Source organism: Papilio xuthus, unplaced genomic scaffold (genome assembly GCF_000836235.2).
Source record: "Papilio xuthus unplaced genomic scaffold, Pxut_1.1 DF829129.1, whole genome shotgun sequence".
Classification (NCBI taxonomy): domain Eukaryota; kingdom Metazoa; phylum Arthropoda; class Insecta; order Lepidoptera; family Papilionidae; genus Papilio; species Papilio xuthus.
In genome coordinates this window covers 2,082,782-2,102,786 of record NW_013529520.1, presented here as the reverse complement: position 1 = coordinate 2,102,786, position 20,005 = coordinate 2,082,782, and the positions used below count along the sequence as shown (strand labels likewise).

The 20,005-nt window shown below is 31.0% G+C and overlaps 1 protein-coding gene across 2 annotated transcripts in view; it reads left to right on the top strand.

Annotated features, from left to right (window-relative positions):
• The window catches only part of LOC106120481 (uncharacterized), a 153,277-nt gene that overhangs the window by 82,719 nt on the left and 50,553 nt on the right, over positions 1-20,005 (top strand). For both annotated transcript variants that reach the window (XM_013315837.1, XM_013315844.1), the window contains exon 3: positions 6,351-6,380. In XM_013315837.1, coding sequence (XP_013171291.1) covers positions 6,351-6,380 — 30 coding nt within the window. The remainder of the gene's footprint in view (positions 1-6,350; positions 6,381-20,005) is intronic.

Sequence of the window (20,005 nt, the reverse complement as noted above, 5' to 3'; positions counted from 1 at the left end):
GTTTGTTAACGAGTTGACATAGTAATTTAAAATATTTTTTTGGATAAAAATATCTTAAGTTAAATGAACTTAATTGTTACAAATGTCCGAGCTTATGTTATATATTGGTATCATATATTTAGGGTTAATACCATTTAGATTTATTGATATTTATAATTTAATCTTATGTTTAATAAATTATGCATACGGTAAAGGTAAATAACCGTATGCTAGGGGAAATTCCAAAGATTAAATGCGATGTTTTTTGCCATTTAAAAGACTATTTCAAACTTAAGTGAACTCTATCCGTATTGTTAGGACGGGATGTTGTAATCACTGTTATTATGTAAGATTTTCTTTTAATATAAGTTAATGATTGAAAATGTAACAATAAACTTTGTCTTATAGATATTTTACAGGTAGACTGTTTCATACAAAGTAGATTTTCGAAATGTCACGCGTTTAACATTTGTCAAATGTCTCTGGTGACCTGTGTTTTGGCCTCACTTTTGTCCTCCTTATAACCTATTACGGATATACCTGTCTATAAGTTATAAGTCTATGGTTTGTTGATTATAAAATACACAAACCTACTTCTCAGAAGAAAGAGAATTAACAAAATCGAATGCTGGTTGTTTCTGGGTTAGTTACAAAATTAAGAAAGTTCGTACATTCATAAGTCTACATCCGCCAAAACAGATTTTCCAAACTTTCGACATGACTGATTAAAAACAACATTAATTCTCAGTACTCCTATGTGGATTTATTGTTTATAGCGATAAAATATATACTTGTTATTGTTTACTTACGTTACGTAGTCAAATATTATATTCTGAGTCACATGTTCTGGTGACGTCTGTATAGTAAATAATTTTTTTTTAAATTAATGGCTACTTATTTTCATCGTAAAATTATGACATTTATGAGATCTGACGCAGTAGTATGATCTCATCGGTTTCGCGAATCTACGTAATTTTTTTTGCGTAATTAAGTTACGGTTTGAGCATGCGAAATTTTTAATACGCAAGTTTCATTGAAGACTAAAACTGCTTGCGACGTTCATTTGTTATTATGTACTTTTATTAAAAATATAATTATTAATTCTTATTGTTTAAAAGTTTACTTTGGTTGATTTTCCTTAAGTCAATTCGTTATTGCGTACTTATAATTTCAATTGTGAATACTATTATAATTTTGGGTAAATGCTAAGAATCTGTAAGTAAATAAAATTTAACAGAGAATCTTGTTGTAGGCCAAAATAAAAACATACATACAACTGTTCAATCAATTAGCTAAACACGTCAGTACGATGCTATGTTTTAAACGGTTTAAAACACGTGTATCCCGAACTGTGGACTGTTGTTATAGAAACAAGAAGCTTAGTTCAATATATTATTAAACAGTAACACACCTCGTATTGGATATTGTAAACGTATCTTACTTCTTACTATTTTAAATGAGAATGTTTAGATGCATGTTTGTTAGTTATGTCCAGAAGTGCTAAACGGATCTCGTAAAAATTTACACATAGAAAAAAATATGAGCTGACTAATTAAGTTTTGTTTTTAATTTTATGCTATCAATAAATTAATTTCACCGTCCAGTATCGTGGACGACTAATAAAAATATAGGAAAGGGAATAAACATTTTCAATCATGCAAAATTCTTGCATTTTATTGACTAGTGTAACTAATAAGACATTTTTCGTTCGAACGACATTCGAAGTACTTTAATTATTTAGTTTCAAACGGACATGTTAGAAAGTTAAAATAGTGTATAAGAAAAAGACATTTTATACATGAGCTATTTATTTTCCTGACCATCTTGACTCCTTGTCATCTTTATTTCTATGTCTATGGCACTCATAGTGACGTAATTAGTCGTACTACGTTTTATACATTGTAGGATATTGTTATTGTTATTATTTCATTGAACATTTTGTACGCTCGATTGCGTCAAACAAACAATGGATGGTATTGTTATGTTGTCAACTGAGACAATGTGTTTGACGTCTGATGGAATAAAGGGAATTCAGTTTTAAGAAAACTATACTTATAAATTTTTAGTTTAAACTTTCAGTACGATTCAGTAGTTTCTCAGGTTTTCAGGATTAATCTAATATTAATATTATCATCAAGATATAGAACCGAAATCTTTGTAAAATATAAAAGAGTAAAAACATCTAAATTTCATTTCAAAAATTTTCCATCGAAAATTTATGTTATCTAAGACTTCTTACAGTACTTTTCCTTTCCTTTGACTCATATAAAGTTTTGTCGACCGCCTTTGTCTCACAACCGTAAACAGTGAGATGTAACGATAAGAGATCCGTGCTGTAACCTTCGGAGACGAGACGTGCTTATGTCAAGCGAAGTACGCGCCACATTTCCTGTATACTATGTGACATAATGTAAATATAACACTATGCTTCTGATTGTTTCGTAGAATTTAACCACATCAATACTTAACATCACGAGAAATCGTAGTTAAACAAAATCTTATTTATAAAACTACTAAAGAACGACAGCCGTTTCTTTGCTTTATTGAAATGTTACAAAAAAAAAGGTCTTATAGAGTCAGATATATTTTTTCTAATATGAGTTTACCTTTTTATATTGTAACTAGCTGTTGTTCGCGACTCTGTTAGCACGGAATTAAAAAAACTTAAAAAGTAACCTATTTGTTCTTCCTAGCTATGTTCTACATGTGTGCCAATTTCATCAAAATCCGTTGAGCGTTTCCGGAGATACCTTCAAACAAACATCCATCCATCTAAACTTTCGCATTTATAATATTAGTAAGATTAGAATATTATTTCTATGGCCTTATCTCACTCACGTGGGGTCCTTAATGTTTTGGCTTAATTTTTACGGCCAGTCTGTCGTCAAAACTTGGGAGAAAATTTTAAATTACATACGCAAATTTATAATTTAAAAACAAATTAAAGTAGGAATGTCATGTTTTTACACAACATTAAATCAAGTTAATAATCACAACATAAACAAGGCAATAAGCACATAGAATATTTATCAATAAGAATTTTCCATTCTCGTTTTAAATTGTTTATTTGCTGTAAATTTAAACAGTTCAATGGTTTTGTCATGACACCTTTTATGGTTTTAGCAGTCAATGTACTGTAAAATGATAAGACAGTGTTCTTTGTATAGCTATCATTTATAAGATTTTTTCGTCTTTTCGAACACAGAAATGAACGTTCAGTGTTTTTTTTAATTCAGATGTATAACATCTTCAGCCAATTATACGTTCCTGCTGTGGGGCTCGGAGCTAAGTTAGGAGTGACTAGGCCATAGTCAACCACGCTGGCCATGTGTGGGTTGGTTAACTTCACACATATCATTGAATTTCTTCTCAGATATGTGCAGGTTGCATCACAATGTTTTCCTTCACCGTAAGAACGTCGAATAAATGTACATATGTAAATCGAAAATCGAAAAACACATTGCTACATTGTATTCGAACTCAGGACCTGAAGATTGCAAGTCAAATGCTTAACTCTGAGCCACCGTCGCTCAGATGTATATATACTAAAGTATTTTTTGTTATTGATCTGTTAATGGAAGAAATAATACAGTTATGTTTTGATAACGCGGACACGTCGAGATAGCATTGATTGGGGGAAGGTTCCATTCCAGTACGATAACAGTAGATAAGAGAGTCAGGGGTCGAACGCCGGCTATATTAGTATGATAATATTATCGCGCCCCCTGCGGATCACTATATTGATAATCCCCGACAAAGTTACGTTATCGAATATTCGTAAAACTTATAAAATAATAGGGAAATGTTACATTATCATCACAATAACCTTTTGGAACAGGTCATTGACTTTGCTTTAGATTATTGGCATACTAAAAAACGGACAATCTAACCTATTAATATGTTGAAGACTAAGCTATAAAAATAGACTAAGTTGTTTCAGAGTTACCCTAATTGAAAATCCGTAACTTTGGATACTCATTTTACTGACTATTCCTCATTTTATTTTCTAACTAGCTGTGTAATACAACTTACTTAATAACCTATGTGTTATTCCAGACTATTTTCTACATCTCTACCAAATTTAATTGAGATCCATTCATCCGTTGTGGAGATACCTTCAAACAAACATCCATTCATTCGTTCTTCTAAGCATTTATAATATTAGTAAGACTTTTGTAATATCAATTGAAACATTTTGAAGACTTCACTATAAATACGTTCACGGTCAGTAATGTTTATAAATTGTTTAATTGGTAACAGCCAGTAACAACATACGCTTAGTGTATATTTTGATGTCGGAAACTATTTTTAATGATATTAACCTTGAATAAAGTATTTTGTCACCGTACAATTAATCCTAATCCAAAGTAATAGTCCTGTGAAAATTTGAGTATTAAAATGTTGTAATCATATTTTAGAGTGTAACAACAAGAAATTGGAGAGTTTACATGATACGCTTTTAGATATTTTAACAACCAATTTAAAAAAATCATCATATTTATTTTACATTTCTAAGAACTAAAAAGTATTTTTTGCCTGATGATAATGCCTATCAAGTTGTTTTTTTTTTAATTCTGTGCAGACGGAGTCCGGGCGACAGCTAGTTAATTTTATAATGATTTTTCACCTCTTTTGTGAACTTTTTCGTGTTTATTGGACGCATAAAACTTATTTAGCTGACGTCATTTAAAGGACAGTATGGCGTGATGTTGATAATTATATTGTAAATCGTGTTTTATTTTGATGAATGTAAATACGTCATCTATGACCTCTCAGCGGTGTAATCAAACGATATTATCCGCAATGTTTGTACGCAGTGTTCTAGGTTAATGTTTTACAACGCCAATAACAGGTTACATTTCTATAATGTGACGTATTGAATTTTTATATTAAAAACTTCCGTATTGTTCTAACACTTTGATTAACTAAGCTGGTTTTCAATAGAATTATATTGGAAGAAACAACGAAGACTGGAAATTCTGCTTATTTTGAATGAAGGTCGTCTTAATATCTATCCTTTTTTTCAGAGAGGAATGCTTTGTGCATACTCCGGGGTTTTCCTCCATAGCGGACACCCCCGTGTCCATTACCAAAGGGCTATTGATGCCTCCTTCTGCAACATGACTGTTTCGCAGAAGGAGGCAACCGCTGTCCATGACCTCTCGATTCCTAGCATGGCGCGTATAACGCCAGAATGCGAGAGGTTACTGTCTTAATATCTATCCTAAAAACATGCAATAACACTGTAATATAATCAGTTATTAGCTCAGACTATTCCATTTAGTTTCTTTTTTTATATTTTATGACTTTATGTAAATTATTGTATGACAAATGTACAAATAAAGTAAATCTTATCGCAACGTACCAGCTTACATTTATTTCAGCAATTTAATGTCGTGTCCATGAGTACTGAAACTTTATGGATAATATGAAAACTCATTTCCTGAAAGATTTCATACGAATTAATATGATAAAATAACATTGAAACAATTTCCTTGTACTCTTTCCTTAACGATAATAATAAAAAGTTTTATTGAATATCTATAAAACATAATCATCTATTTATAAAGTTGTAAAACTCAATGATAAAGCTCTTGGTAGGAGAATAATCAAGATTTTTTAACGTTATTGGATACAGTTCTTGCTTCTTTATCGCTACTGTTTTAAATAAATAAAAATATTTACGAGCTAACTAAGATATGGTATGTATATTAAGCGTCAATAGCCTGATGGTTAAGGGTACGGATTTCCGATCACGAGGCTGGGGGTTCGAATCCCGCCATTCAACTATTGTCGTAAACCTAGCACAAGCTTAAAGCTTATTTGGAATGGTAAATATTTAAAAAAAAATCATTGGGTTCATATTCAAATATGGTTGTCGAGTTGTTTATGCCTAATGTCAATTCTTCACATTGTTATGTCATGTATTGTCAACATTAATCTTAGGTTACTAAGATCAAATTCTCTGTATAAAACATGTCATTTTATACAGAGATTTTGGTCTTAGAAATCCACCGTAAATTACATCTGTGAACTGTCCTTATAAAGTTGTTTGTATTCATTTTTCATATCAACATGTTTACGTTATATTTTTCGGCACAAACAGCATCGTTTACTAATTGACCTCAACCTTTTAAACGCACTAAACGCAGTGTAAATAAATTATTTTTTATTTAAGACGACAAAATGTTTTTATTATTACTAGAAATATCCATCATTTATCAAATATTCTTTTTTTTATACAGAAAATTAATTTTAATGCTATTTAATTTTGTTTTTAAATTATTATATAATTTCATTTTAATTTTTTCTTTTCTTTTCAGCAAGTATTTTTTTGTTTTTATTTAACTCACATTTTTTTTCAATTTCAGAATCGGATCTCACTGGGCTATCGCATGTCGGTAAGTACATCATACTTTTTAAAATTTCATTATCAAAGAATACTTCTAAATACCTCAATAATATAATCTTAATTTGAATTGTCCTTACTAATATAATTATTTGTTACGCAAGATTGCGTTCAAAAATAAGTAAAAACAAATAGCTTAGTAAATAAAGGTTTATATGGCTGAATCACATTCATAATTTATCTCATTTATCTTTACGAGCAAAATTAAAGGAAAATAGTATCAGAATTTTACTCCATTATTAAATTACGATTAAACAGTAAATGCAATAAATTATGTTTTTTTTTAATAACAAAAACAATGATGATGTCAGTTCAGTCTACGGTCAGTTATTAAGATAATCGCAACCTTTTTATCGATATCTTTCGATAAAACGTCACTAAATGTGAAATTTTAATTGTAAATATGATGAAATATTTAGTCTAAAAACATATAATAATTATATAATAAGTAATAATTTAGAAAAAAAAATTGATAAAATATCGATTAAATTTAAAAATTAATCCACACGACTGTACCAATTTTGAATGGAATTTACGTATTTTCCTTATAGAAATTTCGTTGAGATAAAATTTTACATTTTTTACTACTTATTATCGTAAAAATATGATGTCATATTTTATAGTTATTGGATACAAACAATAATATATTATATTACTAATATTTATCGATAAATATTTTGTCACAAAACTAATCTTAATTTAATCGAGTGATGAAACAGAATGATTACAAACATAATATCGTCAACATGTTTATCATACAAAATATTATGTTTATTTCTAATAATATACATTACGTATCTAATTTTATTATTATATTTACTTATTAGATTGGAGTTATCTTATTAATAAACCAGCTTTAAGTTCAAGGGTTTAAGGTTCGATATATGATCGTTTAATGTTTGAACTCTATATTATTTTTTAAGAATTTTAATTTATAATAAACACTAACTGTAGCACGCGACTTCGTCCTCTCGGAATTAATAAAAATGTTAATAAGTATCCTATGTGTTCTACCAGACTGTGTTCTACATCTATGCCAAATTTCATAAAGATCCGTTGAATCGTTCCTTGAAGGTATATTCAAACAAACATCCATCCATCCATCTAAAGTTTCGCATTTATAATATTAGTAAGTATGTAAGTTTAATGGTAAAGAAATAAATTCTAATCTTTTATTCATATTATTACGACAGCAAAGAGAATTGACGTAAACAGATATTGACAGCTTCCGACATGCTCTAAGCGAACACTGGATTGTTATCGTTTGTATTCCATTTGATTATCCATGAGATAAACAAAATTAATACAAAACAAAACAAACACAGACTGATGGTATTTTGCTGATTGTTACGAAGTATTTACATATTTAATAACGGAACAACAACTTACAAATCTAGATTTAAACGAAATTACTGCCTTTGTTGAATTAGCTAAATACATGGATTATTCAACCTAGTGCAATTAAGTAATGGTAACTGGTAAATTGGAAAGAAGCAAAATAATACATAGTCTCGACACAGGCGACTCTATCCTTTCTTGTTCAACACCAGCCTGCAGTAGGAGAGAAAAGACGAAACTCTTATGTTGTGCTGACTAAATAAATATCACTAATATAGTCATCTTAATGTAGGGGTATACCAAACAAAGTATGAATGGATTGTGTGAAAGAGGATATGCGTAGGAAAGGGGTAGATTCAGATATGACGGCTGGTAGAGATGTACAGAGGAGTAGTTCATACTGTGCCGACCCTCTAAAGGGATAAGGGCAGGTTGATGATGATATAGTAATCTTAACTTGGTAATAATTATAATTTGTTTCTCTATGTATCGTCGAGTCTCTCGTATCGAATCTTTAATATTGCATCAGTATTGTTAGGCTTCATAACAATAACATTTATCAACTGAAATCTGAACGAAGGATGTAACTAATAAATTACAAAGGAAATTTCCAGTCACACAATTGCATAGAAAATATTCCAGAGTACTATAGTACTTATGTTTCGCAGCAGCAGTGGGCATGCGTTTCAATTAAGGCCTATAACTGTAATTGGCCCGGTGTAGTTGGCCGCAATATGCGCAAACGGAACACACAAAAAGTATAAACTGCATAACACGTTAAAGACGACGGAAAGTAAAGTTATAAGAGGAAGGAAACGAGCGGTAGAATTTAGGTAAAATTTGGAAAATAATAAAGTTAAAATTGAAAATGAAAATATTATAAAACGGGGATAAAGATAAGGATTAGCACGCACTATTTAAATTTATTTAAAACTATGCATTTTTGTATTATAAAAGAAAAAATTTAAAACATTCTAAGTTTGAAAATATAAAAAATTAAAAGAAAAAAAAGTATAAAAAGGTCCGTTTGTATCAGCAACACACGTGTAACAATAAAGTTGATACATCTATATATTCAGTGTCACAGTACTGTATATAAGTGTAAATATTAGTTTTAAGAATAAAAAAAAATAACTTTGGAAAAACACATTGGCTTCTAATTAAGGTTTTTTTTAATTCCTCGCGGGCGAAGTCGCGGGCAACAGCTAGTTATAGTATAAATACTCGATATTACTTGTGGCACTTTGATATTGCAATAATTTTAGTTTTAAGCCCTTTTTAGATTAAATAGCTTTTTGGAGGTTTGACTAATCTTTTTGTAATTCATTATCTGTTAATTTTAGAATGAATTAACAGATGTTTGGCATTAAATTGCCTTTTGATTATCCAAATAACTTACCTAAAATCTGACAACTGAAAATTTAAGGTCTGGTTTAACAATTTGAAGTGTGGACAGGAAATAAACAACATCTGGCATACATCCAACAGATTTAATACGGCATTATTTACTAATACTTAAAACAATGGAAGTGATTATACGCCGACACAACAAAGACGGTTTAAAATAAACTTAATCGTATATTCGGATGTGACAATGGCGATCAAGATGAGTTGTACCAAGTATAGCCTCTCTTTTTCAGATTATTTAAATGTCGAATTTAGGATGCGACGGTAGCGACACTTGTATAAATACAAATTATAGTCTGTAGTCAAACAAGGATATCTGGCTAGGTAAGAGAGGCACTGCTATGTTGATTAGTACGGTCAGGAAATATATAAAACCTACATAGGCATAGAAAACTGCATAAAAGAAAAAACATGATACAGCGGCAGTATGACGAAAGATCTTTTGACATTCAAAGGAGGGCGCTACTGTGCTATCATAAGATAATTCTATTCTAATCTTGGCCATCAATTCAGATATGTGTATGTTTATAATTACAAATAACCTATAATCGTTGTCTACTTATTTTATTTGCATTGAAAATATAAGTTTAAAAATTAATCTATGTGTCGTAATCACTCTGGATGCGCTCTTTACCTTGGTATTCTTTACTTGCAAGAACTTATCAACGGTACGTCAATAGTTGAAATTAAAGACGTGTAATAAAATTTAAAGCATTATATTAAGAATATGGAAAAACTATTTCACCATTTGATCGTTTCATTCGTACTGCAATCATTTCTGAGAAGGGGCAATCTTGTTTTGTTTGTGAAGACTATTTTTGTTTTTCTGAGACGCAGTACGTTTTGTTTTGGCGGTTTGATGCTGTCCAGAAAGTTTTAAATTGTACATAGATTAATGCATACTACGTTAGAGATTTCGTTTTAAACATTTCTTTTTTAAATGACAAGAAATTTAACTATTTGAACAAGGGGAATTATTGTATTTAATGCAAAATTTATTTCTTTTGTTTATACATCAAACAGTTTTAATTATAATTATTCAGTCACCTTCATGTCCAATCCAATGATCATTTTATAAATTAACGTAGTAATGAAACCAGGAACAAACATTAATTAACGCATGAGTTACACAATCAATATGTTATGTTGTCCAACATAACATAGCATTTAATAAATTGCGCAACAAATTACATTGCAATTAATACGATAGTTAATATCAATTGTTGAAGAATAAAATATCTCTGTATATAGAGTACTCTGTGAAGAGAAACAATTAAAATCAACTGTGATTATTTGTGTAAGGTGAAAAAAGATCGAGCGAAATGTGCGCAGTAACCTCGCGGTGCGGCATTGAAGAATGTTTATCGAATAAATTTATTATATCACTAGATAAAAATTAACTATGTTATCTGTGGAGTTTCTATGTTACGACTGTGTTTTGGTTTTTATCATTGATAGTAATCTTAGAACTGTAATGCCCCTAGATTTGTCTCGGAAAATACTATGGAAAAGTACTTACGAATACGATATAAATAAAGATAAGGCTATTAGAATCGATATGGTAGTATCTGTTCATAGAAACGGACTTTTTATCCATTATTATCGATCACTGTATACATGTTCATAATTAGTAAACAAACACATATACAATCAAAACAAAATATTTTTTTTGACTTATTAATTAAATTTAAATATCTTCTATTTAACAGTGGTAGAGCCCGCTTTAACGTCTTCGCACGAATTGGCCCGGCTCGTCCGGTGAAATACCACGACCACACAGAAGACAGGCGTGAAGTGGAAGCAATTCCGCGTTTCGTCCGATGAGTGTGCGTCCCGGAGGCCTAATCTAGTTCTCTTTCCCTTCTCGCCCTTTTTTTTAATAAGGAAAGGATGGGAAGTGGACTTTCTGGATGAGAGAATGCATGGAAGGGGAAAATATTTTCTTTCTGTGCATCCTCTCTTCCGTCGATTTAAGGTAGGCAACGCATATGCAATTGCGTACGTCTATGGGCAACGATCACTTCGCTATTTCAGCGATTTCAGGTGGCCGCTCGCTCGTTTGCCACCTGATATAAAAAAAATCTTCACCTACATAATTTTATTATAGTAAATTATGACCCCGATTCGTATAAGAATTTTCATACTGTGAAACTAGGTAGTGATCGTAACAACTAACCTCAAGAAAGGTGATAAATTTACGTTTTATATCTTATCTTAAAGGACAAAAAGGCTTACATTTTCTATCACAGTATTTCATTTATGTATCATATTTATTCTACAACGATCTTGATAGTGGCTCAAGCACTTGACTTGCAATCTGCAAGTCCTAGGTTCGAATCTCACCATGTACCAATGTGTTTTTCGTTTTCCGATTTCCATATGTAGGCTTATCATCACGTTGATTTAATGTAAAACATTTTAATTGTCAGTATTTAATAAATCATCGTCAAATACATATGACGTCATATACTCTTGCGGAAAAACACTACAAGGCAATAACTTAGGACGACAATTCACGGCTTCTTTGAAAAACAAATTCATTATTGAAAAAACCACATAGAAAAATTTCCACTCAACATGGAAATGTTGGAATCCAATCGTCTACATTAAACTCGTGTCGTTCTTTTGTGGTTATACTAAAATGTATAACAAATGTATTTAAAGTAAGATTATAATTTATGTTTCGTGACCAATATTTGTTCTTTTTATAAAGAATTTAGTATTGTAAAGAGATATGAATTGCAAGAGTAATAGACTATTTTAGTTTTCGTTAAAAGAATCCACGTCGTAATTCGTCGAAAATACTGACGTTGGTAATCTGTCCCTATCAATCAATTCCATTGTTGCTTCAAACATACACCAGTTAACAATTTTCTATTTCAAAAAATGCTTTATTATTCTTTTCACGCGTTCTTTAGAGTTGAGAATAAAACGATAGTAATCAGGTATCAAGTTTCAGAACTTGTGGGGAATCAAAATATTATAGCAATATTTCGTTTTGCTCTCGTTGACATTTGTTATAATTCAAGCAAAACAAAAAAAAAAAAACTTTAGCATAATCGTAACGTAGGATGACTGTTAATTTTACAAATCTCAAATTCTCGCTACAGAAAGTTATCAGGTGGGGATAGACGAAGAAATTATACTGTCAATCAAAGACTTAATAATTTCCTAGAGTTCCCAGTCGTACGAATAGAAAACAGATACAAGAATCCTAACTGTCAAATGTAATAACGTTAAATTATGAACAGGAAAATTGAGATTGGATTATAACTTTCATAAAACAGGTTTAAGTTATTAATATACGGATTTATAAGACTGGTTTGACGGCAAATTATACTGATATAATCTACAAACTTAATAATACAGATTTCTAGGACTTAATATCAATAACTACTCAGATAAAAGAGTAATTTTCTTAATACTATCCACTTTAAATAACCATCGCACAGATTAGTTTTGCATCGCATCACTAGATGGCGTTAGTGTCGCTTGAAATTTAAAACCGCGTTGTTTGAGTGATCGTTAGATTTGATTTTTAAACGCTGATTCCATTACTGAAGGCTTATCGATTTCTTTTGAACCTAAGTAAATGGTAGTGGGTAATGTTACAATAGACCTTGTAATTCATATTATGCTGATAAACGTCGTATAAATATGGGCCAATGCCGACGGAATAAAAATGTTTAAATTGCGAATTGTAATAATTCTAATCAAACGCTTGTCTAGCCTTCATTCTATAGCCGGAGTTAAAACGTGATACGATGAACCTCGAGAGATCAATAATTTAAACAAACAAATTAAAAAAATGTAAGAATATATAATACATCGGACTCAATATTAAAAATACATAGACTTGATATTACAAGGCGAAAATATTTAATTTGTTGTAACTGAAATATGATTCGTAGTAAAAAAACCATTGTCATTGATCCAATTTCGATCGTTAGTTCAAAATAGACGGTTGCAGAAACAGTTTAAAAAATCTTGTGACGTAGAAATCAGATGAGGCGTGGGTGACAAATTTCGTTTCACAATGTCACCAGCTGGCTGGGGTTACCACATGCTTTTATAAAAAAAAGAAATAATATTTTCTATTTTTAAAAATAGCTTCAATATGAAACTTAATAGTTGTTGTGTGAACCGTTAGTTAACAGCTAGGTGTATATAATTTTATAGCTCATTCATTTTGATTACGATTTCGACTAGACTACATTAGTTAAGTAGTCTGTAGTATGCAAGTAGTTCAAGACCAAACTATAAGGCTTATAGCATAGATATATTTAGTGTAGATAAATTTATCTGAAACATAATAAAATATTTTTCCTTGACTCTAATATCAAGATAAACTCAAAATAATCTTCAGATATTTATATTTTTAGGATATTTTATATTTTAGTCATTTAGCGTCTAGAGGTTCTATTTTTTCTAGTTTGTTTTTGTTGAGAAAGTCTAGAGTGTTCTATTTGTTCTATTAGACTATTGAGCTATTTTATTTAATCAGAAATGATGAACCTATTTTTGAGTTCAATAACATGTAACAATTCGTCATTCAATGCAGCTATCGCCATTTAAAAAAAGCTCTTATTCCATCGTTTTAAGTCTCCAATTATAACTCTGGGAGTAATTTTCCTGCGTAATTTGCGCACTTATTTCAAAATGGTGGCGTAATGCGTCGTAGTTGCGGAATATAAGATAGTGACGTATCTGTCTGATGTTGACGTATCCGAATTTTCCATATGCGTAACGCAATATTGTTACAGAATTAATTTAGTCTGTCAAGAAGTAAGACTGCAGATCCCATGAAACAATTCTGATAAGTTTTATTCTCGTATCAACTATATTTTGTGACCGATAGACGATAAACGATCATTATTTTAGACTTTAAGAGTTTGGCAAATTATTTGTTAATATGCGGCATGGTTTAGTACTGTCATGTTTGATAAAATTTGTCATTTTTTTGTTTATTGCGCGTTATGAACTTAACAAAGGCAACTTATTATGTATAGCACGTTTTATGTATAGAGTACAAATATATTAAGAATATGTATGTGAGTCATTTTTGTTTATTGTTAATGTATGCGTGGTCAAGTCGTGCATAATTTAAACATAAATATAAAAGTACCATGGCAACTAAAATCTTGATAAAATGGTATTTAAATGATAAAGTTTTGATTAAATCCTAGCGTGGGAAATCCGATTTGATGTACTTTAGTATTTGCTGTGATATGCAATTATGAAGGATTATAACTTGAGCCACGTGTGGCTTAAAACTTTATTTAAAATTTCTCTTATTTAAATAGTGTTTGACAAATAATTTTACACTTAAGTTATTAATTAACATACTAAAGTTAAACTTAAAATTATAATAAATAAAGTATCTAATTAATTGTAATCACAATCGATTTATTATAAAAAAACAATGAGTTGGTTTATTTTGACTAGTTATTTAGATTCGTATAGGTACATCTATTAGTGTACTTGCTTATTTAAATTACGGTTTAAGAAAACTTTATTACTTTAAAAAAGAATAACAATTCATTTACTTAAGCATATATATGACATTCATATTGTAAGTGTACAGTTTTTTAAACATTGCTAGTTATTACAGAAATTACATTTTTTTTATATCATAAGGTGGCAAACGAGCGAGCGGCCACCTGAAGTCACTAAAATAGCGAAGTGACCGTTGCCCATAGACATACGCAATTTCATATGCGTTGCTTACCTTTAATCGACGGAGGAGAGGATGCACAGAAAGAAAAGATCTCCCCTTCCCATGCATCCTCTCATCCGGAAAGTCCACTTCCACTTCCCATCCTTTCCTTATGAGAAAAAGGGTGGGAAGGGAAAGTGGACTAAATTAGGCCTCCGGGACGCACACTCATCAGACGAAGCGTGGAATTGCTTCCACTTCACGCCTGTCTTCTGTGTGGTCGTGGTATTTCACCGGGCGAGCCGGGCCGATCCGTGCGAAGATGTTAAAGCGGGCTCTACCACTGTTTAAAATTGAGCAAGCATACATGCAAACAAGTTGAGCAAGCAATTCATGTTGAGTTGAGTTGAAGATATGTTTACTAGATGTGGCATAACATAGATTACAAATAAGTATTAGTTTGCCGGGGATATGCCGCCAGCATCTTGGGTACCCTGCGAGCGCAGAGATTTGGGGTCGATGTTTTACAATGTTTGGTTATATTTTTAGTTTGGTTTAGTTTTAGCATAGTATAAATTATAAGCTTATGTCTTAGTTTAAATACGTATTAATTATTTATATAAGTAAATAGCTATACATGAACCTTGGACGTATGATCCAGAATTATTACTTTTATATTTCTATTGCTATTATGATAATACAAGAAGTCTTCGTCATTGCATAACGAGTACACAATATGTAAAACTCCAATAGAAGTTAGACGCGTGACCGTCTCACGTGTCTCATAAGATATTCAACTCTGCCGATGTTGGAATATATTTCTTGTCCATACTGATCGATAACACCACGTGAAGGCTACTACATGATGAGTTGTATTTGAAACCTTGGTCGTCATTAGGATTTCCATACGAACCTGTTTTATTCTGGACACTGACTTTTTTAATTTTAAATAAAAAATAATATATGAATAACGAGTTTTACAAAATATAAATTACTTAATTTAGATCTTGAAATTAAATGAATATGATTAAATAGTAAAATTGACTTCTAAAGAATGTCCTAAAAGGCATCGAGGGAAAAATATATTAATTTTAAATATGAACATTCTTAAACAAACTTTGTAAATTAGATGATTAATGTTCGATTGTTGATCGTTGATTGTTAAAAATCGTTATTAAAAAACTTTTTTCAAACTCGAACTCTCAATAGTGGCTTATAGGATATAGGAAGTCAAAAACTATTTTTCAATCTTTAGTGCCTAATAAACATTGAAAGATTTTTTTCAATTTCAATATTATGTTTTAAGAACTCAATAAGTACGCTAAATAATAAATTAACTAAGTAAGTACTTAAGCAATGAATTATCCTACTTATTTTCATATGTGTTTAGTGGCTACCCTAGTCAGCCAATAACCTTGGCACGGTCCGCCATCACAGCGCGACGTTGTTCCTACCGATGTTTGTATTGGGAGGCTAAGGAGTCGGGACGATTGTATTGAACTTGACCTTTCTTGAATATTTCAAGCATGTTTTCACGGTTAACTGATATCGATTGCCTGACTACTACATACATTGTAATGTCACAAAGATTTTAACTGACCATTCTCGAATAATCTTTATTTTACTTACGTTTGAAATGTCTGAAAGGTATTATGATAGAAGGGGAGATATTAAGATATAAATTATAAGAAATACTCTGAATTTATTTGTAATATTCACCCTTTAAGGTAGGTTCCGAGCCCTTCAGTGGCGACGTATAGTCATCTGATGTTTCTTCAATTTCTTATGTCAGTTATATGTTATGACAGACTAAAATTGATAAATGTGCTTGTAAAATTTGTAATTGGACATCTAGTGATGTACTGATTCTATAAATAGCATTTAGAGATCAATTTATAGAGAATAGCTGTACTCATTTCTATAAACACACTAAATTAAAGAACATCAAATACACAATAAACTTCATTTTATAACGTTAATGTCTTAACCTAACAAGAACTAATAATGCAATTAAAAATTGTATGTCAAATTAGGATAAATGGGTGATATTTGTGAGAGCGTCGGTGGCTCAGGGGATTAAGCACTTGACTTGCAATCTGCAAGTCCTAGGTTCGAATCCCGCCATGTACCAATATGTTTTTCAATTTTCTATTTATATATCTAAATTTATGCGATGTTCTTACGGTGAAGGAAAACATCGTGATGCAACCTGCATATATCTGAGAAGAAAATCAAAGATATATGTGAAGTCAACCAACCCGCACTGGGCCAGCGTGGTTGACTTTGGCCTAAAATAGGGTAGGCTCCGAGCCCATCAGTGGGGACGTATAGTGAGCTGATGTTGAGTGATATTTGTAAAACACTTATACTCAAATATCTTAACTTATTTGGTGATTGCATGATATGGAAATCTTTTTCTTCAACTCATGTAAAATACCATTATCGAAGTAAAATATAACAAACCTAAATACACTGAATAAACTTGGGAAAACTTAACTACGAATCATAATACATCTAAACAAAGTGTTAACATTTAAATGTATAACAGTTTAGAATGTTTGTGACAACCGAGGTCTGTAGGGATTGACACATGCTCAGATGAAAGTTTATTTCAATCGTATAAACGTTGACCCAGAGCTGTCTCGTCCGGCGAATGCGTGACGCAATACTGGACCTTGAATGTTAATTGTTTATATAGATTAATCAACGTTAAAATCAAATGTTTATGACCTAATTTCCTATAGCAATACAACACTGGAATAGTCGTTATTACATTGTGCATAGATGTTATATCGAGATTACTAAGATCTCGGTTAAAACCATTTGAATTAATTTTAATATAGAACAGTTGAAAATTAACAAATTATTGATTTAGCGTTAATATTATCATAGAGGTAAATACTATTTCTTTTATTTACGTTTACTTTGTTTTATGTTCTGAAGAACCTACCTACCTGTACTATTCCATAGCTCTAGTTAGTCTAACACGTTTAACAGCGGTAGAGCCTGCTTTAACATCTTCGTACGAATTGACCCGGTTCGTCCGATGAAATACCACGACCACACTGAAGACAGGCGTGAAGTGGACGCAATTCCGCGTTACGTCTGATGAGTGTGCGTCTCGGAGGCCTAATTTTAGTCCTCTTTCTGTGCATCCCCTTCTCCGTTGATTAAAGGAATTCAACGCATATGCAATTGCGTATGTCTATGGGCAACGGTCGCTTCGCTATTTCAGCGATTTCAGGTGGCCGCTCGCTCGTTTGCCACCTTATGATATTAAAAAAACGTCCTTGCTCTGTATTTTGTGTCAATCAGATAATATTATCAAATACACCGGAATTTTTTTCAATTTTAATCAGATCAATCTTCAATATATTATCAACGGTTGGATTTGTTTTCCAGGGTATTCCCACTATCTTATTGCGGTGAACGCAGATATTTTGGTTATTTATCAATATATTTTCTTAGTAACGTGTTAGAGTGTGCAAAACAATTTTATTGCACGTGTTTTTTTTTTTTATTTTCCCATAAAATGTTAAGGAAACATTATTCATTATTTGAAATAACAATGCTTCTGCATGAAGAAAATATTACATCCTTTTCTATAATAATTATATTACATCCGGTTTGGATTTTGTTTAGGTCTTTTATAACATATTAATTTAGTATGTTTTTTTTTGGCATTTTAATATAGTACATGATAAATTTGTTTTATACATTTTCCCGTAGAATTTTTTCTTAGGAAATCTTTTTTAAAAACTACCAATTGCAATAAATATGTTGACATAATCATTGATAATTTAAATAAAAAAAGCAATTCATCGTACAAATAATATTAACTCACCCATTTATTCCGCTTACTACTAAAATCGGACAGGAGAACAACATTCCAGACTTAGTAATATTTAAAAGTAAAAATTCTAAATTCCTTAGCAAATGTTTCAAGAAACAAATCGATTCGTAGCTATTATTCCACAAGTAATGGCTCAGACACATCGCAGGCACGAATTTCTACGAAGCATCGTGTTTGATTTGCGAAGACAGGTACGATCGTTATTTTCGCAACACGTTGAAAATCGACCTGAGAGAAAATATCGCAGGAACTATAACTTTAAAACGTTTATCGTGGGCCTAAAATTGTTTGACAGATCGTTTTGCGAATTATAATCGAATATAACATTTTATGCTGTTGTCCACTAAAATCTATACTATGTTTTGTTATAACGATTTTATCCATCGTGTTGAATCTACATTTTTATATTATTTTAATTAATTTCATATAAAAATTATTATAAAATAAGGAAAACACACAGTTTCATTATATTTATCCCACATTTTTATTTATTTTTTCTCAATGAGAAAATATACCGCAACGTTTTCCCAGACTCTTTATTTATAATAATAAAGTATAATTCATATTATAGTATTTATTTCAACTGTCAATCTTTAAAGAACAGACAATCAATTTGTAGGAATATAATTTGTTGCACTATAAAGACAGGTAAAAATATATATTTGTAGTGTAAAACGTGCCTTAAACGGAAAACATTTCGATACCAATGCGTGGCGAACATCCAAAAATACGCAAAACTTCAGCTCGATGGCAGCTTTTATTGTCAGAGAAGATATGAGATCTCACGTACACAGAAATTAAAAGAACTGGCCAGTTTGAAACGTTAAAACATCAAAGTTTTTTTTTTTTTAATTTAAACGTTTTATGCAAATGAAAACAATTCGACTATACAATGAACGTTTATTCCTTTTTTCAAGATCAAAGGGATTGTATTCCTTAAAACGTTCGACATAACTTCACTAATTACTAAGTGTTGATATAAACTAAAGCCAAGCACCAACTCTTTATTATTTACATTAACATTGTTTTTAAAATACGTGTGATAAATTGTTTTTACTAAAGAAATTATTATTGTAGTCATATGTCAAGAAGTTTTAATATGTCACTATAATCTTGTTTTTTTTAATCATCATCATCATCATCATCATCAGCCCACTATACGTCCCCACCGAAGGGCTCGCAGCCTACCCTAAGTTAAGGGTGATTAGGACATAGTCAACCACGCTGGCCAAGTACGGGTTGGTTGACTTCACACATATCTTTGAATTACTTCTCAGATATGTGCAGGTTGCATCACGATGTTTTCCTTCACCGTAAGAACGTCGGATAAATGTACATATGTATTATAAATCGGAAATGGAAA